At 39.3% G+C, this 27,746-nt stretch overlaps 1 protein-coding gene across 10 annotated transcripts in view; it reads right to left on the bottom strand.

The window, feature by feature from the left end:
• The window catches only part of ESRRG (estrogen related receptor gamma), a 404,778-nt gene that overhangs the window by 222,149 nt on the left and 154,883 nt on the right, over window positions 1-27,746 (bottom strand). For 3 of the 10 annotated variants that reach the window (XM_082049949.1, XM_082049944.1, XM_082049948.1), the window contains one exon: window positions 11,074-11,227. The exons of 4 other annotated variants lie outside the window; for them this stretch is intronic. In XM_082049949.1, coding sequence (XP_081906075.1) covers window positions 11,074-11,108 — 35 coding nt within the window. In that variant the 5' untranslated portion in view covers window positions 11,109-11,227. Of the gene's footprint in view, window positions 1-3,316; window positions 3,346-3,827; window positions 3,877-11,073; window positions 11,228-27,746 lie in introns of those variants that run through there. 3 more of the 10 variants (XM_082049952.1, XM_082049950.1, XM_082049953.1) reach the window with 2 other exon arrangements.

The raw sequence follows: 27,746 nt of genomic DNA, 5'->3' as shown, positions 1-27,746 counted from the left end.
AGCATTAATTGTTGGTTATTTGTACATGGAAATCAAGATGTAGATGCACACAGAGACCTTGATTATGCAGACATTTAGTCAGTGGCTTGACTATTTTGAGTAGTTTTTGGAAAAGCAATCAAATTAAGCATCCCATTAAACATCCGATGTAGGTAAATCAGCTCCCACGTCTTAAAATTTGATCCATCTTGTTTTCCTCCATCTATTAGATTCATTTGTATTTGTAAAAAAAAAAATCAATCATGCACTTCCTTTAGTCTTGTCTTAATTCTGTCAATGAATTTAAATGCATCACATGCAGCACTTTTATGTAGTTTAAATTCAGCTATGAAGACCCATTAAGGTTTTGAGTTAAAATAACTCTGCATCATGCCTTGCTAAATGGTGGCTTGCCTGGAAGTGATGCCAGTCACCTGGACTGGCCATGAACCGGTCTCTTGCCCAATCTGTGTTGTGTCTGTTCCCTTCTGATATCTATTGAGCTGTGTGGTCCAAGGGGGTGGAGAAAGGGGCTGGGATGTTACATTGCTTCTTACTAATGAGGCAAAAGTCCTTAGACATGCACATGTTGCCCCCCGAGCCACTGCCGCCTTTGTTGGCAGCTGTGGCCGAGCAGGGTTTTGGGGAGGACCTGGCAAAATGCTCCCCAGCCAGGTACAGTTCCCACCTAGCATCTTTGTTCAAAGCTCAGCATTACTGCTCTTCAAAATATGTTTCTGCTAAATGCCATTTTTTTCTTTGTGCTAGTACACCCTATACCACTATATTTTTCCACCTCTCAGACAAAACACCTGGCTTTTCCTGTAGTTATTCTGAACAGAAACCAGAATAACACCTGTGGGTTTTTTTCTGAAGACCTCCACAATTGGCCCAATCTGTGATGCACCACATGGTACACCATCTCCTGAAATCTTCCTACAGCCTACACCAATTTGTATTCACGTTATTTTCTTTGAGCTTGAAATTGATTTGTGATGTTGTCTCTGAGGGCTCAAAATTTGCATAATTTGCCATTATTCCTGAATCGCACACTACCCCACATCGTGGGCTACATTCTTCACCACCAAAGCGGTCAGGCGTGGGCTTAACTTTAAGCACAAGAAGTCCTATGAGACATCTTTGCTACTGCTCACATGCTATACTCAAACATACGCTTATTTACTTTGTCCTGCGGTAGCGTATATCTAAAATAGCCTCTTGGAGCTATTAAAAGTGGACACACAATAACTGCATGCAGAACTGGGCTTATTGTCTCCACAGATTTGTGCTAATATACCAGAGTCTCAAGACATCACTTCATTTTCATAACAAGGAGGAGATTTAATTTCTGCGGATTTGTGTAAAAAGCAATTTGGAAACTTTGCAACAATGATATTGCTTCCCATAAATGCCAAACTGGTAAAAACATCGTAAGAGGCAAACATAGAAAAAATGATATTGTGAATGTGCTATCTTAAGTACCAGCATTATTCAAAGACATTATACTGCTAAGTATCCAAATAATTCATTCATTTTAAGGATCGAAAGCATAATATTATTTTCTTAAATTAAGCTCTCTCTTTTCCAAATCCGTCTTTTCCACTTAAACTGAGGCAACCAAAGCATCTGAGAATGCATCTGTGCGTGAGGCTTTTATTTTCTGTTTTCAGGGTTTGCTCTGCTCTGGTTGGGCTGTGCACGTGCCTCCTTACTGAGCACCAAAACACAAAATAATTGCAATAATAATTCTAATTCCCTGCTTTGGCTCATAAAATGAGCCTCATGCATCATCATCTCATTCCTACCTTCCATTGTTAGCAGGAAGGAGGAGGTTGGCAAGGGAAAACATTACTTACCTTTAACTTACTGGCACCACTGTAATACAAAATCCAGTTTAAAAGAAATTGTAATAACTGAAAGTGACTGTTTAAAATGATAGCAAAGATCAAAAGTTCTGACTACGGTGGGTTGGGGGTGGGGAGGCAGACTGCCTGGTTTTAAGCTCACCCTATTAATTGATGAACATCAGGACTATGTGGTCATTTAACACTCCCTATAAATGAAGACTTGATAACAGTTATTGATCTCAGTTTTCCTGGAAGAGGATCCCTGGGCTCAGCAGTGAGCAGTCTTCCTTCTCTCAGTTCATAAACACAAGAATAGAGCTATTGCTCAAATGCCACCCTAACTGCAGAAAATGAAATAAAAGTAAAATTTCAGTGCACTGTGGAAGAAATACAGGTGTATTTCCATAGGGTCTTTTGAAGCAGATAGCCCAAGGTTAATATAATATCGAATTTCCTTATGGGAAATAGAGAACTGCCTCAGCTGGTCTCTGCTATAATTTGAAAACATTTTCTTAGTGAATGTCTACTCAAAGCATAGAAGTGTATAAGTTACAGTTCTTATTTATTTATTGATCTTCCTTGTGTTACCATGGAACTTGAATATCTCTGAACATTAATTAATTCAGCCTAACAACGTACCAAATGGGACTACGAGCATCTCTGCTGCCAAGGCAAGAAGCTGAGGCAGGGAATGGGAAGCGCTGGGTCACAAGAAACAGCTGGAGACAGCTATTGTCTGTCTTGTCTTATTCTTTTGTCATTCAAAAATTTTCCCTATTTTTCTTCTTTCTGGCTTTTTCTCCTTGAAACTCGGCTGTTGGCTGGTCAAATCAAAAGCTGAGTTCTCAAACTTTCTGTGATGCTGCCAGAAGCACCTACATCACTGATAATGCATTATCACACAATTTAAACAGACAAAATTAATCCCCTCTTTCTCTTTCCATCTCCCCCTCCCCAAAAATCAGAAAAACAATCTCTACATCTCCTGACCCCCTGGTTCATATTAAAGCCGGACGTCAAAAAAGAGGCCTTGAAAGAGGTGCACATCCTTTCCAATGCGGATTTAAGGACAAGCTACATAAGTAGATGAACTGTTGAACTCAGTCCTCTGTCTTAGAAATACATTTCATTGGGATCGTTGATGCACGATATAAGTACCTAAAAGATGTAACAGAATTCTGAAAAGTGAATTAAGGACGTATTGTCATCTCCAGCAAAATAATAAAAGTAGAGAGATTAAGAGGGAAGCATATCTTTTTGAATTGTAAAATAGGTTTATAGGTCTTCTAATAACAACTTTTACTCAAACCTTACATAAATAGGCTTATATCATACAAATATTATGTGGGCTGTGTGGAAACTACAAGGTCTCTAATCATGTTTAGGGATTACTTGACAGAACAGAGACATTTCATTCCTATTGGACCTAGGGATTACAGCAAAGAAACATCTAATATTCCATTTTTTAATTTCATGCATTTTTTATTTACCTTTAATGATGCTGTATATATTCATCATCCTGAAATATTAAAACAGTATGAAAAAAGTAATAAATTGGTGGAAAATTTAGGGAATGGGAATGCAACAGCACGCAAATCATACACTATCAAGTGCTTGATACACATTTAAAATTACTGCCTAGTACAGCAAAGCCAAATTCCTGGCAGATTTCTGAAGCGCAAAGTCACAATAAGAAGATCAGCAGAACAGACTGAAATAATAGAATATTCATCCCCCTAATCCATATGCAATTCTTTAGGGCTTTTTTTTTAACAATGCATATGAGGTCTGACTGTATTCAGGATTTAAATAAGTTGTCTCTCTCTCTTTCACACACACACATTCACTCTGTATTTTTGTTAAAAAAAAAAAAATATATACAGTTATCATTTCTGCTCTACTGCACCCACATTGACAAGGTTAGCACATCTCCTCACACCTCAGATGAAACAATAGCATTTTAAACAACAAAAGTGTTAAGAGAAATACATTTATTCATACCATTGAAGCCTTCTGCAACAGCTCTGTTGGAAGGAGGGGTCCAGTTTGCCTAGGAAAGGGACTTCTTATTCTTTAGTTTTGTTTTGTTTTTTTAACTCTTTCCTACTTCATTCTAAATAATTACTGGTTAATTTAAATCAATGTTATTTGCAATAAAATTTTGAAACCAGCATTAAATCTTTGAGATCATGCCTTTCTCTCTAGACAGATGTAATTTTAGATCTACTATTGTATAAAGGGACAGAGACATAGAGATGAATAAATCACCACTCAAAAGACAGATGCTGATGATAATGATACATGCAGAAAATGTGCATGAGGATGGGTGATGGGGAGGTGCAGTATAAAACTTCCATTGCCATGCATGAGATTACTGAATTACTTTCAAGTAGTGCAAAGCCACAACTGAGTTACAGATGTTCCTCTAAACAGGAGCATGAAGAAATTCATACCCTATCATACAGACATACAAAGCCTGATCTTGCGATCAACCAGGTTTTACACATCTTTAACTCTCTGATTAGGCTGCAGAATGTCAACACCACAGACAGGTTAGATACAAAATTAACGCACCCAAACAGAAGGCATTTGCAGCAGTAATATACACGTGGATGTGCTAAACAAAGGTGCCTACGTGTGATAATTGTGATGGCCACATGCAGAAAGCAGCTTTCAGAACCACCACAACAGTTCTCGTCACAACTCTGTTAGGGGGCTGAAGGAGCACTAGGATAGGTGATGGGACATGAAAAGCCACCTGCTAAGTGAGAAAGAGCAGCCACATCCTCTCGAAACCTGAATACCCATATGCAGCTACAATGCTATTTGGTAGTAACAGGTCTCATGTGAAACGGCCCGGGGTGTAGATTGCGGCCAAGCATTTACCAGGACTTTGGGTTTTTACCTGGTGAGGGACATGCTGATCCAACCCCTTTCAAATCCTGCTCATGTGCTATTAACCAAACTGTAATATCAGTTGACATTGCCATTCAAATTGGTAGGTTACTGTTTTTATTCAATACTGACTAAGGAAACAATGTAAAATGTATTTAATGAAAGATTTTCTTTTCTGGCAAGGAACCTGGTTTTCTGTGGTAAGAACCTACTACAATTTATGCAGCTGTGACACCAGTACCTGCCCATATTTTGATGCCCATCTACTGACACAGAGTGCAAACTTCTTGGTGTTTATTGCTTACAGGTATGCAATTATTATTGATACATTGGGAAAAACAAAATAATAACGCTACTGAAATAAGCAGGACTTGTCAAGCTAGAATACATTCATCCTGTTTGTATATTTGACAGCCACACAAGCAAAAGAATAAGCATTCTTAGAAAGGATTTGATCTCTACTAGTGAGAAAGGTGTTAAGTTGTATAAGGAAATAAAAGACAAACAAGCATCAAATTTCCACTAGCAAATATGATGAACAAACAGAGTTTACTAATGTACTCTGAACTTTGGAGAAAAAATCTGATAGATGCCCTGCAGAGCTGCATTGGACCGAATCTGAAAGGTACAGGTGGAACAGCTTTGCCGTGAACATACCAAGGTTTAAAAGACATGGCAATTAAGTAGAAGTACAAAGTACCATCTTGGGTTTTAGAGGAAAAAAAAAAAAAGGCTATAGAAGGAAGAAGGGATTTATTAAAGAGGAATAAAGACCACCCAGTGAAAATTAGGGTATGCCTAAAATACATTGGTGCTACTCTTCCTTCTGCTGTCATGTATTTTACAGGACATAACACATGCCTATATGAGTCTTTTAGTGAAGACAACTGTTTGTGACAGAGAAGGTTAGAAAAGAACAGGAAAGCTTTTGCCTAAATTTCAAAATTTTGTTCCAAAGTATAGAGCTACTAAAGCTTTTCTACAAGTGTTAGTAAATATGGTAAATGCTTTTTAACGTGCATAAGGAACATATTGTTTCCTCACAGTCATTCAGAGAAATGGTTCAACAACTTTCTTTATAAAGTTTCTAAGCAAGCAATACAAAATATCTATTTGGAATATCAAAGTTTAATCCTACTCATTAAAACATGACAAACTTATAATTAATTGAAAATGGAGTCAATAATGAGAATATCCTTCAACGTAATGGTGTTGGCACTATCAGCTTGTATTATAATATGGGAATACATTATAGAAAGTGAAATATAAAAGTCAGTTTAAAAAAGAACAGTCTGAAAGTTTTTCCTTGGGTCCAGTCTCTAAAGCACAAATTTTAAATCCTCAGAAGTTACATTTTCCCGGTCATCAAATGAGATAATACATTATGTTGTTTTCCTGTGATAAGGAATTATTCAAGGTCTTACATTGCCTGATTAATCTCACAATCAATATTTGGAAAAGGTTTCTCTTTGAGCTAATCAAACTTGACAAAAGCAATCTTCAAACTATGCCACATTCACCAATTTGTAAGATATCTCAAACTTGTGTTTTATTAAATGCAGCTTAAATTAGCATCAGCTCTAAATCAACGTGCTTATGACACCCCTTGAATCTCAGAGACGGTATACGAGGTCGGCAAAAAGAAAACACATGCGCATAAAAATTATTATGCTTTTTTTTTTTTTTATGTGAAGGATGCCATTTCAGGTTTAAGATAGCACCCAGCTACATCCCTGTTGCTCAAGTTACGTGGCATTTTGCGGGGTAGTTGCTGACAGTGTTCATTTTACTTTTTCTTCTGGAGCTAATTGGATAAGGCATGGCCAGTGATTCCTCCAAATAATGCTTATTTCTTCACATATATGTAAAAGGATAACTTTCAATACAGGATTTTACAACATCCTTAGGCTTTCAGTATCACAACAGCACCACTAGGTTAAAGGACATTGCACCTGAAGAGCAATGGTGTGATAGTAGAGCGGTTACCATGAGGACAACTGGTAGGGAAGCACGACACCACTGGTAGACAACATTGTGTGCAAACATGTAAATACTGTCTCAATCTTCAGCTTCACTGCCAATTAGTGTTAGTAGTTTCCTTTCTTTCTGTGAGTGGTCATACATGTGAGAACAGGATATTCCCACAATTTGAGAACACGTTTAAATTTGGTTGCCTGACTCTCAGCACCTAAAGAGATTCCTGAGTTAGCATAGCTGAGGAGGAAGAAGACAAATATGGGAAAGATGTAAGTATTAATTCTCTACTGCAAATATTTCAAGAGGAAATCAGGCCTCCATCTTACTCTTCCTCAGGTCACACTTAAGTTCTGGATAAATAAGTTTCTGAGCTACTGACTCCCCTCCATTTCTTGATGGGTTTGTGCAACAGAGGAACTGTGTTTCAACGTAGACAACATCTATGATCAAATAATGTAATTTAATGAAACACTCCATTAACAAAGACTCACGTCTATTACAAGTTGCTGGCACAAATCTTCTTCAGACCCAAGGAAGGATATCCAAATACTGGGTAACACACTCTGACTGGGAAGACTATCAGTGAGTTTCTCTATTTGTTTATATAAACGGGACAATGCTTTTAAAAGCACTTCAGAACACTTAACTAAAGCAAACAAGCTCTTGAACTTTAAATATCTAGCAAGAGAAGCTATTGACAAGTATGACTTTACTTACTAAATCCTACTATCTTTGCGACCTTTCATTCATAGAGTCTCTTCACGAAGAGAAGCACCAGGCTCTCACCTCAGATCCAGCTCTACTGCAAGATACAGAGTGAGAGGGGTAAAAAATCCCCAGTTCCCTTTTATTTCTTTTTGTTAAAGCAAACTGCTTTAATTTGTCCTGGGCCCACAGTAGTCTTTAGAAAGCAGTTTCTGATTTTGAAATCTTATTCTCTCCCTTATTTGGCCTTTATAGTGCAATTTTTTCCACCTTATGAACCTCTTTTTCTACTTCTTGTTCTCCATGGGTAGCTAAGCCTTGATTTGGGAAGGTAACCTTTACCAAACACCATCCTATTAATTCCTAATAGGTGACTAATGCTGTGGGAATAGGTTGCTATGCTCAGGAGATGGGTGCCTTTGGTAAATAGACCTGTAACAGCACTAGTATCATGAGCATCTTTTAGGTCTTTGTACTTACAACACTCTTAAGACCTACTGCATTGTATACAATCACACCACTCATTTCCTGACCTAGATCGCTGTGATCTGACTCATCTATACCTTTCTGCTGAGAAATCAGCACCCAGCTGAATAATCCAAAAGATTATTCGGTAGCTGTGGGCAGTATATTTTTTGGAAACAACATGATTTCATATGGGTCGAGTAACAACCAACTTCATAGCTGGACTATGTCAAATCACATTTGTTGTAGGCTCTTAGAAACAGTATGGATTTATGCATTTTTGAGGAAAGGCAATTTTTGGAAGGAGAATGCCATGAATATATGCTAGTCTGGCTCAAGTATTAAATTGGGCCTGAGAACCAAGACGGTGGTCCTTAAAACAAGCTTTTCCATACAGTAGCAGGTACACCTCATTCCCTAAACTCCTGCAGCACATTTTGATTTTTTATTTTTCTCTGAATATGTTTTGCATGCAGTCTGCATAATGTGGCAGAAGAGCGGTGATAGAATAAACCTTTACTTTAACCTGGCCATTACCATCTTAGAGAAAGGAAATAAAGAGTTTTTAAGCTATATTCTGGAGCTCATTAGCTACATTGGGATTTCTGTTCAGTAATTTTAGGGGGTATGTCGTGTGTCCTAAAAATGGTACTGGCTGTTTGGGATTTGTACTTGCTAGTCCGGTAAGCGACATTCTTGAAACTCTATTTTATTAGAAAAAAAAAATCTAATAGATGCTGTTGAGAATATGAACTACACAGTGTTAAAGACTCGGTCTATGTACAGTTCCTAAAAGAAACAGATTTGAAAATTCTTTGAAATACCCTGTAAGTTAAATTGGGTTTTAATGTATAAAACGGCTGAGTAATTTAAATGTTTGGAAAAGAAAACAGTCTTTCCTAGAGTTTATGAAGCGATAAGTCTATTTCTTAGAATGATTAACTATGAATCCTGATTTCAAACATGAGCGTCTAATAGCATATGCTCTCCACAGCTGACACTGTAAGATCATACAGTTTTATCAAATTAATATTCCAGGACCCAATTGTGATATTAAATCCCCATTCCCCACCTCCCCCTTGAGGAAGTGCCTTGGTTTCTACAGAAGTAATTTTACTTTCTTCTCTTAAACAAAAAGTGAAATCAGGATTAAGCTCTGCTCATGGTGCATTTTGGTCTACTGAATGGCACAAGTTAGATTTGCCTGTACAGGATGTATATCATGACATTCCCACTGGAAACCAGAAAAAAAAACCAAACCCAGAAAACTAGTAACATTCAAAGATAATACAACATTCATTCACTAAAAGAAAAACTTTCAATACCAAATGCAAATTAGAAAGACAGACAAAGTACAGCCAGGACAGCATAAAGTATGCTTTGGGTAAGAATACCCCAAATAATGTTCCATTTTAGAACAGTGATAAAACAAGACTACAACAAAAGAAAATGTAATACAGTTTTGAACACACTGCAAATAAGTAACAAGATCTAATTATTTAGAAAGCCCTTCAAGACCCCACGGCTTTGGTTGAAATGAATTAAAGGATGAAATAAAAGAATAGAGGAAAAACTTGGACAAAATGATGTGAGAGAGAAAAAGAGAAAAGAAACAGATCCAGGGAAAGTACTGGTCTACTTTATTCTAATAATAGTCATCAAAAGAATATCTATACGCACTAACACCTAATTTGAGCATCCTGAATTCTGATCCTGATTTCCAGAGATGACAACTACATATTAAAAACAAAGCAAAACTTAAAATGTTCATTACTAGAAATAGATTGATTTGCATGAGAAAGGTGCAGAGTTAGATTCTAATTTCATTTACAAATATTAAGGTAATAAAATCAAGTCTCAAAGTAAGACCAGCTCCCAAGCCAACATTTCCCTCCAGCACCATTTTCCTGGGACTGAGAAATAACACGCACAGTGGCCACAAGGAAGAGGCAGTTGAGTGAGCCCAGCAAAAACCAAACAAGTGCTTAGGAGATGAGCATGAGAACTTGTAATACTGTTTAATATTCAAAGACAAATCTAGAAACACCTGAAGTGGGAAACACCATCAATGATGAAAGGTCTGACTGACTTTATGTCCATCTGAGAAGCTGACAACACAGGTCGGGCCAAATAGCTTGATCCACTCAGAAACTTGGGACTGTTCAGAAGAAGAGGAAGAATCTGCTCATGTGGAGCAACTTCCAGAGCTGTGGTCGTGCTCAGATTTTCTTATTTCTCATTAGCTTTCCTCCCTTCAGCAAAACTTGCTGGTACAGATGGTCAGCTTCTTTGTTTATTCTTAAGTATGTGGATGTAAAATGGCTGAAGCAACATGAGTTTACCCTGGTACAGAAGTTAATTTCCAGAGTAACCCAGCACGGTGGATGCTGGGCACAAGAGATGATGGCTGGTATTCTGCAGTCAGCACATTTTGAAATGCTTGCTGGTTTTAGGTTTTAAACTGTTTACTAAATACTAACTTTAAACATGAATTGGGTGATTTTGGTGCTGGGGGTGTGTGGGCAGTGTTGAGTTTGATACAAGCAAATCAACAAGGTAGTAAAACAAACAGTAGCTAATTGCCTGCTACTTTAGATAATAGCTCAGGGATCTAAACTATTGTTTTCCCAAACTTCCAGTTCTCTGCTAAACATTACATTGTCAGAATTGTCTTCATCCCCTGAACACTACATGTGAAAACTCTTATTTTTGTTTTTTAACACTTTATCTAAGTACAGTTGCTTGTACAGTTAAGAGCCACCTTAGCGTTCTTCCAAATCACACTACAGTAAGGGATCATACATTGTTTTAAAGGTGAGAGTTTGTTTTACCCAAGACAACAACCTGTTAACTTTTAGGACCTTCAGCCACTAATCTCTCTCCCATCTGTAACTGTCTAACGCATTTTTCCTTGTTTTAACTTACTGAACATTTGCAGGCAGCCAAAATGCATGTACTTAACATCTGAAACGCTCTGTCTGAGCACCCTGGACTCTCACAGAGTTCAAGAGCAAAATTTGAAAGGCTGGCTTAAGGATTAAGCGTGAGGCATTGCTGTGTCTGAAGCGAAAGGCTTCAGGAGCCAAACAACCCACCCCCCCGCCCCGCTGGCTCTGGGTCTCCCACCACCCCCAGCAGCTCCTGCCTGCTCGTGCCACCAGACAAACCGCAGAGGAGAGGGAGCGAACCCCCTTCGTGGACTCACCATCCTTTCCTAGTCACATTCACTACGCATTGCATTAGAAAATCGTAACGGTGTTAAAATATTTTGGCAGGATTTGTTATGGCCAGATCACTCACTTCCTTTGGGACACACAAAGCCTCCTCTGGCAATGAAACAGCCCAAATGTCAGCAAATCCTATAGAACAGAAAACGGTCTGTCAATGTAAAGCCTAAATGAATCTCCAATTAAACAAAACAAAACTGTATAACATAAAAATGCACATACAGAGAAAAGAAACGACCTAGAAATGTTCACACTTTTATTACGGTTTGCATTTCCCACCCCTCCCCCCAAACCCTCCAGAAACTTTTTAGCAGCATTACAATGTATTCATCACAAGGTGCTATTAGAGCACAAGCTCACTCCAAGTGTTACCAATTCACGGACAGATTAGAGGGCACATTAATAACATAGTTAATATGAAGTGTTTAGAGCCTTTACATCGGTGACAAATACGACTCAGCCAAATTTCCTGACCATTGAGGCCACGGAGGAACAATTTGGTAGATTTCATCAACAGTTCTAATTATGTTCCTGTCAAGTCGAGAACAAAGTAATCCATAACTGGGGGGCTGCTCTGAGACAGTGCCACGCGAGAGTAATTTATGCCCAAGACACAGGGCCCTCGCTGTAGTTAGTGTGCACAACGCCTGACTAACAAGTGGGTTCAAAAAAAGGAATTTATTAGGGAAAGCGCAGCCTTCCAGCTGAGAGTGGCTCATCAGGTGCAGGCTCAGGAGTTATGAGGCAAAGTCTTCCTGTTCATACACATATGTGAAGTCCACACTGGCCTCAGTGGGTTTAAAACGTGGGATTTTAGCCCAAAGCGCGGCACAGGTTTGTTCTGCCCAAGCTAGGCAAGCCCGCTGCTGAGGCCAGGGTGCGACCCAGCGCTTTTAAAAACCATTTCAGTCCTTGGGACACTGGCAGCGCCATCTCAGAGGCCGAGCAGTACCGCTGCCCTTTTGCAATCCTATAAATAACCCGCTAATGAAAGATGCAAAGGGATTATTAGTAACAGTAAACTAAGATGTCACAATACACGGTGCATTTCTTACTGCAGCCTGACTGGGAAACAGGCCGAGAAAAGGAAGGGGAGGGGGGGGGGAAAGCGGGGGAAGAAGCTGTCATGTAATTTTGAGTCATTTTCCACTGTGATCTATATTGGGATGAGGCTTCTATCCTTTCAAACGGGATCATTTTATACACGACACTTTCTGCATTTCACAAAAAGGCAGGAATGTCTCCTTAGTGCTACGAGAAGTGCAAAGCCTGGCCGTGGTCATTCAGGACCAGCTCCTTGCATAAGTAGAAACATGTTAGAGAAAGTAAAATGATGCATTTCAAATGGGATTAAGAACAGTATCTGTAAACATGGGGGAAAAATAACATTAGCAAAAATTAGATTCATGTGATAACTACAAAATGCTTAATGGGTTTTAAAACATAGTTTTCTGAAGGCAGCTGCTGTCAGCAGTTTTAGATTTTTATTTAACAAGACAAAAACCATGGAACTTAAAAAGTCATTTTACAGCCCTTTCTCTGATAGTGAAGAAACAAGCTTATAAAAGCATTACCAGCTAACCAAAGCAACAGCCTCTTTTTAGCAGACCAAACATCAGTTCAGATAAGGGGAACGTTCACATCGAGGACCCATTTCAGAGACCAGTTTACCATGTGGCCCCATGAAGGTTGCATACTTCACCCACATTCCCCACCAGTAGAATTGGGGTGAGGGTGTGAAGGCAAGGATGTTGTCCCCATGTGACATATCCTACCACTGGATTTTTGGCCGTACAAAAGTGTTACTAGCTTGACAGAGCTATTGGTTTTACTTCACCTTTTTAATACTAGTTGAACACTGGCACAGAGTGAATGCAGAGCATGGTTGTGGAGGGCAACATCAAACCCCTGAGCTTCTCCTTTTACACTCTACTAAGGCTTCTTATTCAAATTTGCTTGAATCTATAAATTCTCTGCTGTCAAGTTTAGGGAATTTCCTAGCACCTGCCAAGTGGGACAGCATTAGTCTGTGCAAACGAAGCTTCAAAGAATGATGATTACCTGCACCCTTTTCATCCAAAGATTAAAAAGAAAAACAAACAAACCCACCAAAACCAAAAATAACCCAAAAAAACCACCTTACAAGCATGGGTGGATTAAGCTTCACAAGGAGGTAAAGAGGAATGGGAAGAACACTGTCCCATTCTGCAGATGTGCAAAGATCAACCCCTCTGGTAAATCAGACAGTCGGTAATTTGGAAGCCAAGTGATGCCTGGATGTTATAATTCCCAGACTCGTGATTCAGTCACAAGACACGCTTCTTTTCCTGGTGAAATGTCATGCTGCCGCATGGCTCTGTTACAGAACACATCTTAACCAAGTGTAGCAAAAGCATGATGATCCCATTAAGTATCTAACATCTAATACCTTGTGAAAACTAATTTAGTGCTTTATCAAATCTCTAGTTTGTATGTAGAGCATAAACCAGCTACATTTGCTAATAGGGCAGATTGACCCATCCCATATATTATCAAACCACATCAAAGTCTGCTGGAGGACACAGCCTTAGCTACTTATTATCCTTTGCATTAACTCTCTCACTAGCTACTCGACCAATACATTTTCCTGTAATACATCTGCCATGATTTTGCAGAGAAATCAGCAATTCTGAACAGTGCAGCAGTTAGAGACCGATAACAGGAGTAAACCCATCATGGTCGCCTGGCTTCCCAGTCTACTGTTAATTGGCACAGATGGAAGCCCTTAGAGCTCGACTTGCACAACCACACGCCACTGCTGGGCCCCAGAGATTCGGCCTCTTAGTTAGATTTGTATTTTTAGGGCTTCAGTCATACACATGATTTCTTCACAATTTATTACATATAAGAGAGAAATAAAGCTGGATGCCAACACCTTCAAATTTACAAGATGCTTTTTTCTTTTAGGCAGAAAAAAGGTTTCTTATGCAAGAGAACATGTGGCTTAGTAATCAGGAAAAAAGTGCTAGAATATTACTAGTAATAATATTAGCAATATTAGATCAAATGAGAACACTTTTTTTGGCTTGGATGCTATGCAATCGTATTCCCACGTGTCATATTTAGAGTCTTATTTGTGACACCATATGATGAATTATATCTCTGAAGCCATGCTTCTAACTGTCTGGGAACTTGCATATATGGTTAACAGAGGGTTTGGATTGGTTTGTTTGGTTGTTTTGTTTTTAAATCACAGTTGCTACTATTCTCCGTTAGACAGTATTGGTCTTTGGACTGGGAAATTCTGAGCCATCGTACATGGGACTCTTACTGAACTTTTCTGATCATTCGGCTACCTATCATCACCATAACCCAGAAGCAAGTGGTAGAATATAAAAAGAACACAAATGAAAACAAACAAAAAAAAACCCAAACCAAACCCCCAAAAACCCCACAAACCACACACACACACAAAAAGAAACAACAAACAAATAACAAACAGAAACCACAAACCAAAACTACAAATAAAAAAGCCAAAACATACTATCTTCAAGAAGAAAACAAATTCACTCAATGGAAATAAAAGATGCCTCTCTCACATTGCTTATGTGATTGAATATAGTTCTGAAATATTATTATATACCTCAATCAGCCCTAATAATTAATATTTAATTCCATGGCTTCATTTGTTTTCTCTTTGTACAGCTTCTCTAGTGGTGTCATCTTTTTTTCCCTTAAAAATGCTGGCCCTCCATATATTTAAAGAGTAATATAATATAATATAATATAATATAATATAATATAATATAATATAATATAATATAATATAATATAATATAATATAATATAATATAATATACAAGTGAAATGCATTTTTGTGGAGCAGGCAGGGGTATTATTAGAAGAGTTGCAGTTTCTTGGTGATCCCAGGTCCCATTAATAATGAGTCGGTTTTAAGCCAGAGAATATTAAAAACTGCTTAGAGTCCAGCTGTGGTTTAGCCCCACCAACTCGGGTAGAATGACACATAGTCTTCTGGGTAAGACTTCTAACAAGTGAAGTTGTAGCCAGGAGGAATAAATTAGATTGAAAAAAAAAAAAGAAAGGAGGGGAGGAGTGAGTTAAAACATCACAATTCTACGTTACTGAATTGAACTACAAGTCTTTGGAGCTTTACCCCCTCCTTCCTTTCCCTCTGTATTTTTCTTTTCTGTTTTTATGTTGAAATCACAGGAACTACGCAGCCTTGCAAGGCTGTAATCACTCAGCAGGAACCTGGCACAAGCACAATGCAAGCACCAGCCAGGCAGCAGGAAAATGAAGGAAATCTCTCTCTCCCTCCCCCCTAGGTTTCTTAAAAGGGGCCCGGCGCAAATGAATCTTCCCGGTAGCCACCAACAATTTCTTATTCCTTCCGAGCAATCATCAATTTCAGCATCAAGTGGTTTAGTGGCTCTACAACTGGTAGTGGCAGCGGAGTAAGCCCAGCATGCAAACATTTTGGCTAATTTAAAACCCTTGTGCTGCCGAATCAAACATGACAAGACAACAGTAAAAAGAGAGGCTATTATCCCAAATGAGAGTCGGCGGATGGCTGAAATTGGCTTGAGTGGCAGAGACAAAAGAGGTGGAAGGAGCAGGGACAACCAGGCATGATAATACCAGATAGAGCAGACACTTTGTCTCCCAGCCCCCATGCATTCAGACACATCACTACCTGGAGGAAAAAAAGACAACATTTCTGAGTTTCATGGCCAGGCACAAAACATACACTTAAGATGATTCAAAATAAATTAGTACCCGGTAAAGCATCTGCTCCATAGGCATGTAGAAACTTAACTTACAAGAGACATAGCCCTTTCAATAGAAACCCTAACACTCCAAAGACTAAGACTGTCATTTCCTACCTGAATTCATGTCCTGCTGCCCAAAGTTCATTACTGCCAGTTGAGGATCAGAAGCACTGACTTACAATAGAGTAACCTTAAATGAGAATAATCTGTGGTGTGGCTGGTGGTGACTGACTGCTATGCACGCAGAGCTCACCACATCTCAAAGAGCTGCTGGGGAGGAAAAGTGGAGGGCAGAGGAATTAATTTTGCAAGGCATTTGGGAGACCACAAGCAGACTGATGATGTTCAGAGCCACGAACCCTGGTGATGGCTTGCAGCTCACAGAATGACGACCTGTGGGATCACTGGAGAGCAAGCAAGTTGTCTTATGCAAGATTAACAATTTAAAAGTGCTGAAATTAATTTTGTTTAATAGCTGTGGGTGCAGACTCCTTACAAAGTAGGTTGCAAGGTCAGCAAGCCTCCTAAAGCCTTTTAAAATGCAGCTTTTTATAGGGACAGTAGATTTAGGGTGGCTTAGGGTTTAAAGATCTAAAAAGCAAAAGAAGTGCAAGAGGTCATTTCCTACCACTTCCAAATCTTGAGTGAAGATATTCTCTGTTTCACTTCTCATTCTACAACACACACTTACTGGTACATTCAAAGCTACTTGAGGCAGTAAGAGTTTCTCAGAGTAGGCAAGGTGACAAGAGACATTAAAATCAAACACAAGGACGAGATTAACCAGGGCATATGCTTGTCAGAGTCACACAGGAACATGCCTACCTGTGTTCCAAAGAGGTGATGAGAGGAAAGAAAAGAAAAAAAATAAATAAATTTTAAAAAATAATAACAACAACAACAAAATATATATATATGAGAATGAGAGACTGGGAAAGGAAAGACAAGGGCAGGGAGAGTGCTCACACCCTTGCCATCACTCAGGAGTTTACTTGTGATTTACAACCTGACTTCCTATACAAGACCATTACATTCTAATTTATTGTACTGCATAGAGTGTTTCAAGGAACAGTTGGGCTCAACACTGAGACCCAAATCAACTATTTAAAAGACACTTACTCAGCTTCACACCTTAGTACATGTAAGCTGTCACTTACAACACACCAAAACACGCTGACTGGTGCTCCCTTATAGGATGCTTTTGTCCTTTTTAGCAAGAGCATCTGACTAATCACTCAGGTAAAGTTCATAGCGAGTCCAAGGTTGGGAAGTAGAAAAAGGGCACCTGTTTTGCACCACTGTGTAGGATGGTCTGAATCTGCTGAATTAATCAACGTTGCCTTGAAAAATATTTGCACTCTCTACACTTGAGCCTGTGCGAAAGAGATGGTCTCATGAATTCAAGCAGGAGTCCAAACCTGAAAAAGTATGCATCCCCAGTACCAAAACCATGCAGTATTTACACACATCCACGTGATCCTGCAAACATATCTTGTCCCAAGGAACAGAGAAGTCCAGGTGAGGATATGATCACGATGGATACAGCACGTGGATTTGTTTCACCCTACCCGCTTCTTTTAAATCCTTTCCCTGCAATGTGAAGGAAGTATGAGGTTTACTTTTCAGAGAAAAAATAAAAAGAGTAACACGCCAAACAGTGGCCATGCAAGCTGTTGATACAGAGCCTACCCTGGGAGCCATAAGCGTTACTGAACTGAGAAACCTGTGCTGCCCGGCCATACAGGCAGAAACCCCTCAGCCTCTGCGGGCAGCCTGGAGAAGCGTGTTGTCCTGCGTAACAAAACTTCATTGCTATGATCCTGCAGACGGAGGGGGCCATTCCCCTGGCAATGAGGTAACTGACGGTCATTAAAGAGGACAGAATTAATTCTGCTGCGAGCCTGACGCTGACAGTGGCTGAAGCAAATGCACCAGCCATTTTTCTCTGCCCCTTCCACAGGGAGTTTAAACAAAGAAAGGAGCCCCTGGGAAATACTTGAGACACCAAAAGAAAATAATTTTACACACATATTAACACTGCCACTGAATACTGTCTGCTTTCAAGCTGGCATATGCTGCTGTATGTGGTGTTGTTTCCCCTTTTTTTGTCTCAAAACTGAATTCATATCCTCACGCAGCACTTCAAGAGAAGCCCAGTTCACAGTTCAGCAAGGCATTGCTTAAAAGGCAAGCCTGATACAGGTCCTTAGGGCATCTCATCCATCCTGTTCTTGGATGGCACTCTCCACCAAGGGACCCCATTAGGAAGGAAGGGCAAACTGAAATCCTAACCCAAAGCAGCCTGAAACAGCACCGGCATACTGGTATAGCAGCGATGGATGAGACTCCATTTGTCTTCAAAACATGGGAAGCCAATATATCTGTTTCTTTGCAAACTCAACTTTACTTTCCAACCTTGTAGTGTACTTAAAGCTAAAACGTAGATCAGCTTTCTATCCGGGGATAAAGCAGCAGAGAAGTGTCACCCAAGACTCCAATTAAACAGATTGGACGTGACGTGCTTCCAATACAACTCCATGCAGCAAAACACTCGGAGATACACTGTCTGTATTTAAAATCAATTGCCTGGGAAAGCACAGCCACAAGCTACAAAAGATTTCCTTTCCCCTCCATACAGTTGAATAACACAGAAGCATCTTATGGTAGTACAAAGCTTGTGGGGAAATGCAGTTGCTGTAGGAACACTATCAATACTGGAGATATCACAGATCCTACCTTGTCTACAGAAGTTTAGGCCCTTCCAAGCAGGAAGAAACAATATGTTTGTTCTGTGGCCAAAATAATTCTAGCCTTACCTACATTGCTTCATATTTCTCCTTTCATAAAAGAGCTTTGTATCGGTGTTGAATGAGCAGAGTTGTGAGACTAAGTACTTATCTGGAAGTCTCTGAGCTAAACTTAGGTCTGGCCAAAGTAGACACAGCTTCACTCACTTTAGGAAAGGTGATTCTGGTTATACCAGGTCTGAACATGGCCAAATAAGCTTCTTTCAACACTGCCTATTAAAATATTTAAGCTTTAGTAGGTGTAATTCCTTCATTGATAATACATCAGTATACATCTTTGGACTTCTCTGTGTATTAGTATAGCAAGTATGTAACATTACAGCACAAACTCAGTCTTCATCCATAGGGGCAGTTTCAAGGAGAACATAGAGATTCAACTACTGTAAGATTAAACACGCCTGGTAGAAAAGTATATTTTTTGAAAGCTGGTCACTTGCTTATAGAAATCTCTAGCCAGGGCTCTTATTTACAGTTCAACAGTATCTATTATTTCAGGTGATATTCTCCTGTGCCAGCAGTGGTACAAGTGCAAAGAGAGAAGACCACCATGACCAGTTCATAGTGCAATTTAAAGAGGCCAGTCAGAGAGCTGCTGGGAATTGAATGCATGCTTCTTGTGCTCCAGCCAGGAGCCTAAACCTAAAGGTTATTCTGTCCTCGTGTAGCAACATATCACCTCTAGCGCCAATTAGGCTGACCAGAACTGTATATATCTACCTGCCTATTCAATTCATATCAGGAAGAAAGAAGAAAAAAAAAAAAGAGAGGAAAAAGAAGGAGCAAGATTAGGCATTTATGTATGAGCCACATACCTTGTGTGAGTAACAGCAACCTCACATGGACCCAAACCCCCAACCCAACACCAGAACCTCTGCTTCCTCCTGCTCAGTGCAAACTTAACTGTTAAAAACCAGTCAGCTCACTCCAAACATCAGACCAGTTCTCTTCCTATCTGTATTCACAATTGCAAAAGTACCTGCCACCAAAAGCCTTTCTGTGTGTCTGTGTATATTGACTCCACAAATCCAGCAATAAGGCTGACCTAGGTATTCTGCTAATCTACAAAACCTGCTTAGTGTGGACCAAAGATGAGGACAGCTATGTTCTCTGACCCACTGAGAAAACTCACAGGGTGCTGTCCTAAGTGACTGCAAAATCCATACAGATGAGACGTCTAACGAGACTGTCCCAAACCTCCTATTTAAACTCCTCCCTCAAAGTTTTGACCTTTTTACCTACACAGCACTACCTACACTTTTTCCCTACACTTTTAATTGGTCCTGGCCAGCAGGACAGTGGGAGAAATACAAGAACCACCCTCTTCAGTCCAGTTATCCTTGGTATTGAAAATTTCTCATGAAACAGAAAGATGATGCCTCAAAACTTTGATTTTCCTCAACCTGTAAAGTTCTACAGACCTATCAAAAGATGACTCTACAACCTAGAAAACAGCAGTGAAACATGACATCCAACCACGCCGGCACCACTGGTGTGTCTCTGCAGTTTTTCCTGCCCACAGTACGCCACTATTTTTGAATGACTTGCAAAAGAGGACAGAGAGGGAGACTTTGAAAAATAAGACTGAGATATTGGCAGAAAACAAAAGAAAGAAGACCTAAGTCAGCCAGCCCCAGCTGCAAAATGATCAGTCTCTATGAGCTTCTGCCCCTGTGAGACACAGGTGAAAAGAGCTTGCTCTTACTCTGATACATGGAAAATTCAGATTCTGAAAGTGATTTCTGATGTATCCGTATCTCTTGGTAGCAGGTACTAACTTTACTGAACTCATCGCCATACCCGGGATTATTAAGCATCGTTCCAGGAGAAACATCAAGACTTGATCATGAAACCTAATGTTATTCTCTTCTCCTCACTAGCTTCACTCCTAACAACCATGAGGCCAAGAGGCATCATACCATGTAACAGTTTTCCCAAAGCCACAACAAGACTCAAATTACTCTGATGCTTGTTGCAATGCCCAGAAAACTGAGAAGCTTACTATTTTAATTGGAATAATAATTAAAAAAAATATATTCATTGCAGTTTACTTTGAACTTCCTTCTGTACCACTGTGACAAATGCATTCAGTATCAGGAGGGTTTTTATGATGCAGTACAACAGCAACAACAACAAAAAAGGTGTTATGACATGTCCTGGACATTTTCCGGGGGGGGGGGTGGGGTGGGGACAGGAATCAGATAAAGCCTACTTCTGTCAAGAAGAATGTCCCCTATTTTCAACAGGACTTTGTCTAGTCCATGCAGAGGATTTCCAAATCATCTGTTACTGTAGCACCAAAACATGTTAAAAATATTGAGCAAATTAATCAAAACACCCTGATTCACAAAAAAAAAAAATGTTTAAATTTTTTTTTTTTTTAAACCCTGAAGCCCAAAATGAAAACAGAACAGTAAACTCTGTGATAATTTTTTTGTCCCTTTTCCCTCAGGCATGTAGGGCAGTCATTAGGGAGCAATCCAAAGGAGCCGAGGAAACTCATTACAAATACGGCAAAGCACGGTCAGGGGGCTGATTGTTTGGGTTTTTTTCTGTCTTTCCCTTTCATACAGGGATGAAACATGAAGAGACTTTTGGGACCTGACCGTGCTAGGGAGTGGGAATGTGCCTCCAGTCCTGCGCCGCAAACCATTCCATCAGCAGAAGTCTCCGGCAGGTCGAAGACAGACTAACTTTTCCAAGGTATTAAATTAAAAGATGTTGAATTAAGTTAAACGCCCCACATTGAATTGACATTTCCCTTTTTTAATGCAAGCTAAGATTGATGAAAAATACCACTTATCTACATTAAGGGTCAAAATATCCAGCAGAAGAAGCCTCTGGTTCAGCGCGTCAGAGCAAAGTCAGTCTTACATAATCCGGGGACCAGAACGCGGATCACATTCTGATGATCCAATTAATGGTGGGATACTTTGCAATCAGCCAGGAAGCAAGGCCCCTAACAGATTGTGGGGCTGTAACATCAATTTCTTAAGTGCATTTAAAGGATTACAAATGTTAGTCCTGGCTTGAGATTGAAACACCTATTGAGGTGCTCTGAACCACATTACAGTAATTGGGTACCTGAATTAATGCCATTTCTTCTGTTGGGCGAGTTGAATACATTGGAATTACGGACTTCTTTTGCTGTGTTTCACTTTCAGCCTTTTTTCCCCTCCGACCCCCGCCTCCTCAGAACACAAATCTGAGGTAAAATATCTCTTTTTATCTAGATAGCTTTAACTGCAGCCCTGACATACCCAAGTACTGTCCTAATTTTACCTTCTGCATTGTTTGGGTGCATTTCTTGTTATTTTACCATGCAATGGCATTAAGATATAAATAAAATTATTTTTTCTTGAAGCTTTACAGAGAAGGGGGAGAAGGCTGCTGAGAGATGGAGTAAAAAAAAGTCTCTCTTTTCCTTCCCATATCCCTCTTCTACTATGTAAACCTTTTTATGCATGCACCAGATACCATTTGCAGTGTTTTACACCTCTAGAGAGCTAGAACTAGGGCTGCCTCAATTAGTCTTCTATTCCTTCAGAGGTCAGTTCAAGTAAAGGTCTCAATCATATCAAATTGGCAGGAATGCTAACTACCTAGGTAATTCAGACTGTACAGGGTTCAGCTAAAGAGCTTTAAAAACATGTAGCTGGTTTCAAGAGTATTCAGTGAATATACGGCGTAAAGCTGTACTTGTGTGCCAGAGACTAAGTGTACTCATCTGGCGTATTAAATGTTTAAAAATCTAAAATAGGTTAGGGCATAGGTTTGTTTGTAGGGCTTTTCAGTCAGGCAGTGTCTCTGCTAGACTGCAGTACACAGCATACGGGACACACTCCTCTTGTATCATTTGAGTTTTGATAATTACAGTCATAACAGGGAATTCCATCCATTTTTGTCCTCAGCTTATGTGCCACTGACATTTCAGCGACCTCGGCAGTGATTTCTCACTTGCAGCTAACTGGAATGTACACAACCAGGATATAATGCTCACACTCTGAAAAAAAGGAGTGGGAAACCGAGCATGGTATTCCAAATATTCCAGTCCACCCTGTACATTTAATTCATCTGGTTACAGCACACCAAGTTGAGAAGTCATTTTTAATTACTCAGTCTTTTGAGGTCTATTAGTAATTGAAGTTATACATACATGTATATACATGTACACAGGTTCTAGATATTATATATCTTGCACCAAGTATTCCAAGTGTTTTTTGTCCTATACCCAGGATTCTTTAAGATACTATGATGCCACAGTGATTCTGCTTTAATTTTGGTTTTGTTAAGATAATTGTAAACAGAAAAGATACAAGAGCTATTTATCTTCATTGCTGGTTAAGAGGAAATTGTAGCATATACCTTAGGGGAGCTAAGGAAGCACAACGATTTAACTGGCGTATGAAGTAGAGAGACAGCTTCTAATTCAGGAATAGAAATTTCTGACACTCAGGAAAAAGCAGTTTGCATGGTTTTGTCAGATAAATAAAAAAAAAAAATAAAGGTTATTTCCTACCACATAAGAAACACCAGATTTAGGAGGGGTCACTGGGGACCATTCAGCAATGCTCGTTTCTCTTAAATGGTTTGAAAGTTCCTTAATTTCCCAGCCCTACTAATGTGGGATATTCCTATAGTTTAGAAATAACCCTTCTGAAACACAAGAAAACTTACAAACTATTTCCACACAGGAGGTGATTAATCAAAGGACAGACATATCTTCGTTGTAAGGGCCATCTGATGAAGCAGGGCATAAAGATTTCCAAAAAGTGTCTTGCAAATCTCAATTCGAATTTCAAAACAGTTTTTGACTCATTAGATCATGCTTGCTGAAATGATTTACATACAGATAATGAAAACGCAGACCCCAAGGACTAGTTAGCTGTTTAGCAGTGTATACATTTTATATAACCATTTCCATACATCTTGTTTTAAATTCATTAACAAAAATTAATTGCTACCCAGAGGTCTACATTGCACAGCACGCAGCTTCAATACACTTTCTAAATTATTGCTTTCTATCATTCCTCCAGTGATCCTACGCACAATCCAACTCTGCTGTCTTGAAAGCACTGACTACCAATTTGTAGCATAGCACATATTCATTACACTTAGTGAGAATCAACAACTGAACTTCAGGAAAAAAGAAAAATATATAAATATATATATATATTAATATCTCCGTAATGAAGTCAGAAGGAGGCTTTGCGTTCCCTTCAGTATTCTGTAGTTCAGGCTTTCCAATCCTATCCCCCCTCTTGCCCAGAAAAAAACCCCTTAATTGATCTTTGCTGTGCAAGCCTTAACTATATCGTTATTGTTGTGGCACATTCAGCATGAATGCCTAGTGATAACCCTGTCCAAATGTCTGTCTGCTTTTTTATGGCGTGGGTAAGGAAAAACAAATTTAATCACTAATTAACAGAAAGAGGTCTTGGATTTTTACAGATGAGTAATGATTTGACACCCAAGGGGGGGGCTAAGATTCACTTTTTAGTAATAACATTTAATGGATTAAAAAAATTAAAAAGTCTTTCCATACTCTTTCCATCATATTTCCCAAATATTTACAGTTGTACACCTTGGGTTTGAAAGAAGCCAGGGAGAAATAATGCATTGTTTACACTTGGAATCCATGGTGGCCCTGTCCCAGCAGGGCAGTACAATGAGCTGTATCTTTCCTTTCTCAGTACTTATCTTAATCTTAATAACTAGCCAGACAACTGACTCCAGAGTCCCGGGCTTATCGACTGGCATTCGTCACGCGCACACAAGAGAAGACAAGAAATGCATTATATAACAATGCCATACAAATCATTATCTTTTAATATTTAAAAGTATGTATTCAAAGCCTGATATGAAACCATTTTGGTTGAACTCAATTCCACTGGTTATTATTAAATTTGATAGCAAATGAACAAAAATACACTTGTAACGTATTTATCTGCAAAAGAGTTTATTTGCAACAGATCAAAAGGCTGCTTCTTACTGCATTTTAGTTACTGCTATCAAATGCAATCTGCTTTTTAAACCTGCTTTGATATGGGAAGACTATTTTCCAAACAGGTTAATAAGAAATACATATATTTATTTTTTTTCCAGTCTCCTAAGTACCAAGAAATATCCAGAGTATGAACAGAAAGTCTATTGCGCCCTCACCGTCGGTCTACAGCATGATTTCTTTGAAACAAGTTTATATAAGCAACAGGAAAGCCATTTCAGCTGTATCCGCCAGAAACTCAATACATACTTTCAAAATTGGCACATAGATCTAAATTTTGTCCCTGCTGTCTCAAACTTAATGGCGTTTTTTGCCAGGAAGCAGAGACACACACACAAACCCCAGCATTGGGGTTACTCTTTGCTGAAAGTCTGGTCTCCTGTGAGGGTTTTTGTGTCTTTCCCTGCATCTCCATGGTAAGAACTGCTCAAGTATATATGGACCATGGAGGGGAGTAGAAGTATGGGGGAGTAGAAATACATAAAAAATAATTAGGAGCCCTCCCCTACAGAAAGGGGAAAAGAACAAAGATTTTAAGCATAGACCCTGTCAGCAGTCCCTCTCCCTTTGCCTGCAAAGGAACAAGAGAAGATGGATACCTCACCCACTGACATTATTAATAAGCACTTGAAGTGGCTTACACAAAATCACTACAGGTTAACAAAGACACCGTAAATTCACTCCTCAGCTTACTTCACTCTAACTCAGCCTATAAAGTGTTACTCCTGCCAAGCATTAATACTCTCAGCAATGGGATTCATCCATCATAAGACACTGGAGTCCCACCCAAAAAGACGATCATTGCTAGTGCTGGCTTTTCCCAAATTTCTGTTCCACATCAAAAACTTCTGAAGCATCCCCTAGGCCAACCCTTGTGTTAAACCACAAACCACAGGAAATCAATAAGTTAATCAATCCCATCAGGCAATCAATTAACATGAACTAAGAAATCCCTGAGCAGACATATTCTTGTGTGAGCAAAGGTCATCCACTGGGCCTTTATATGTCTGTTCATATTAGTTTAAGCCCAGGTTTAGAAGGAGAAATTTTCCTGTGATAACAGTTCTTTGTATTGATGTGTCAGCACAGACACCTAGTCTCCGTGTATGTCTGGCAGAGATCGCCTGTATTTTTACTCATGTAATAACTAGAGGCCACTTTCAGAAGAGGGAATCTGAGATTTGTGCTCTGATGTGATGAGAGAGACGAGACCTCTTCCAGTGCCACCGAAAGGCTTTGTGTCAGGCTTCATAACAGTATCCAAACAAAAAAAAGAAACGGATTTTTCAAGTTTGCACCTTGAAAATTGCAAGTGCAAGCAAATTCATCATCACCCCCAAATTTTTGACACATCTTGGAAAGGTAATTTTTTACTCCATTTGCTAGAGTCAGGTTCAGTCTCGCTTAAACCTTAGAGAAAGATGTTTTGAGCTTCCAAAAAAACCCAACCTAACAAACCTACTTGCTCTGTAACACCTGCAACTCCACTTTCCAAACACAACCATTAAATAATTACATTAATTGTCATTATTTTGCAATTGTGTGGTAGTTACCACTCAAGGATAATCCACAATTCAGTAATAATCCCATTCAGTCAGACCTCTAACATACATGCAACCTAACTAGATCCATACATCAGCTGGAAAAACTGAATTATTTGGCTGGGAGGAAAAAAAAGTCAGTGGTGCACAAAAGGTCCACAAAGTTCATAATTAAGCAGAAATTTCAGAGTCGGACATAGCGGGTAACCTGAATTCTGTGGAACTGAAATCTTGAGTCAGGCCTGCAGACTTCTGTGTGGTCACCATCACTACTTATTATTTGGATCTGGTTGTGCTATGGGGTTGCTCATCAGTGTAACACTTCTTGCAGATAATTAAGCTGTGTAGCAGCCAGTCTTTTTTACCTCCAAAATCTGCTGCAATTCAGTCTCCCTTCTGCATCACTCCTCTTCTACTAAACATATTGCACATTTAGCAGCAAACAGGGTATCAAATAAAAGCTGGCATGGCTCTCCTAATCCTAGCCAAAGTCAGGGAGAGAAAGATGCCTGGAACAGCTGAGAATTGGCCTAACTTTGGAAAGGGGGGAAAAAATGCAAAGGTATGAAAATGTATTCAACAATGCTCTCAGTGCTCAGATCCAGCGGTGACAGGGCTATAAGCAGATGCATTAGGCTGGAAATATATCAAGGTTAGATTAAGCTGCAGAGTTTCCATTTTATTAATGGTCTTCAATCTGACTTCTTAATAAAATGGAAACCATTTGTAAAATTTTGATCAGAATCCACACTTAGCTTTCAAATGCTTGCAACCTTTGGGTATATTCAAGAACAGATTTCAGAAAGCCCATGCCTGAAAATGAAGGAGAGAAGGATGAGAAGGAGAAAATGACTCGAGGTGAATCAGACCTTGAAGTAAATTATTATGTAAACTGTGAGTTAGGATAAACGAAGAAACCATTGGGACAGCATGTTTTTTTGCATGGATCGTGGAGATATTAATGCTGGACCATTGCAGCATCTGCCACAGTGGTGTAACTAGAAGAGTAAATATCTGAGATGTCTATATTTAAATATTATCCTCAATGGCATATTGGAGCCACTGGAAAGCCCAGGTGGCCAACAGGCTGAAGAAAGAGCAGGAGCTGCAATTAATGGAATGCTATATCATCATCAATTCATTTAAGTTTCATCTGCTGGCAGGGAATAGGAGAAATAAAGGTTTTATAATACCTAACAGCTACTGAGGAAGGAACTGTTGTTGGATAAAATAAAGGTGACAGGAAAAGAAAGTTCCTAGAAAAATCACCCCTCCACTGCATCTCTCATACAGAAGGTAGCCTGCATAGAAATAAATAAAAGTTCAGACTTCTAATGTAAAAAGAAGCCCAAACTCATATTTAGAGGTATGCAACAATTCCATTTAATAGCAAGCCAGCCAGAAGATTAAAGAAATAAAAAAATGTCTCACAAGAGCATACACTGTGCTGCTGCACTTCTGGTACCTGAAAACTGAAGAAGAAATCTTAAAGGAAGTATTATTCATACATGGAAGTCTGTGGATTAATTG

This window comes from Streptopelia decaocto (assembly GCF_964273445.1).
Source record: "Streptopelia decaocto genome assembly, chromosome: 3".
In the NCBI taxonomy this organism is placed as follows: Eukaryota; Metazoa; Chordata; class Aves; order Columbiformes; family Columbidae; genus Streptopelia; species Streptopelia decaocto.
This window is presented reverse-complemented; position numbering and strand designations above follow the sequence as displayed.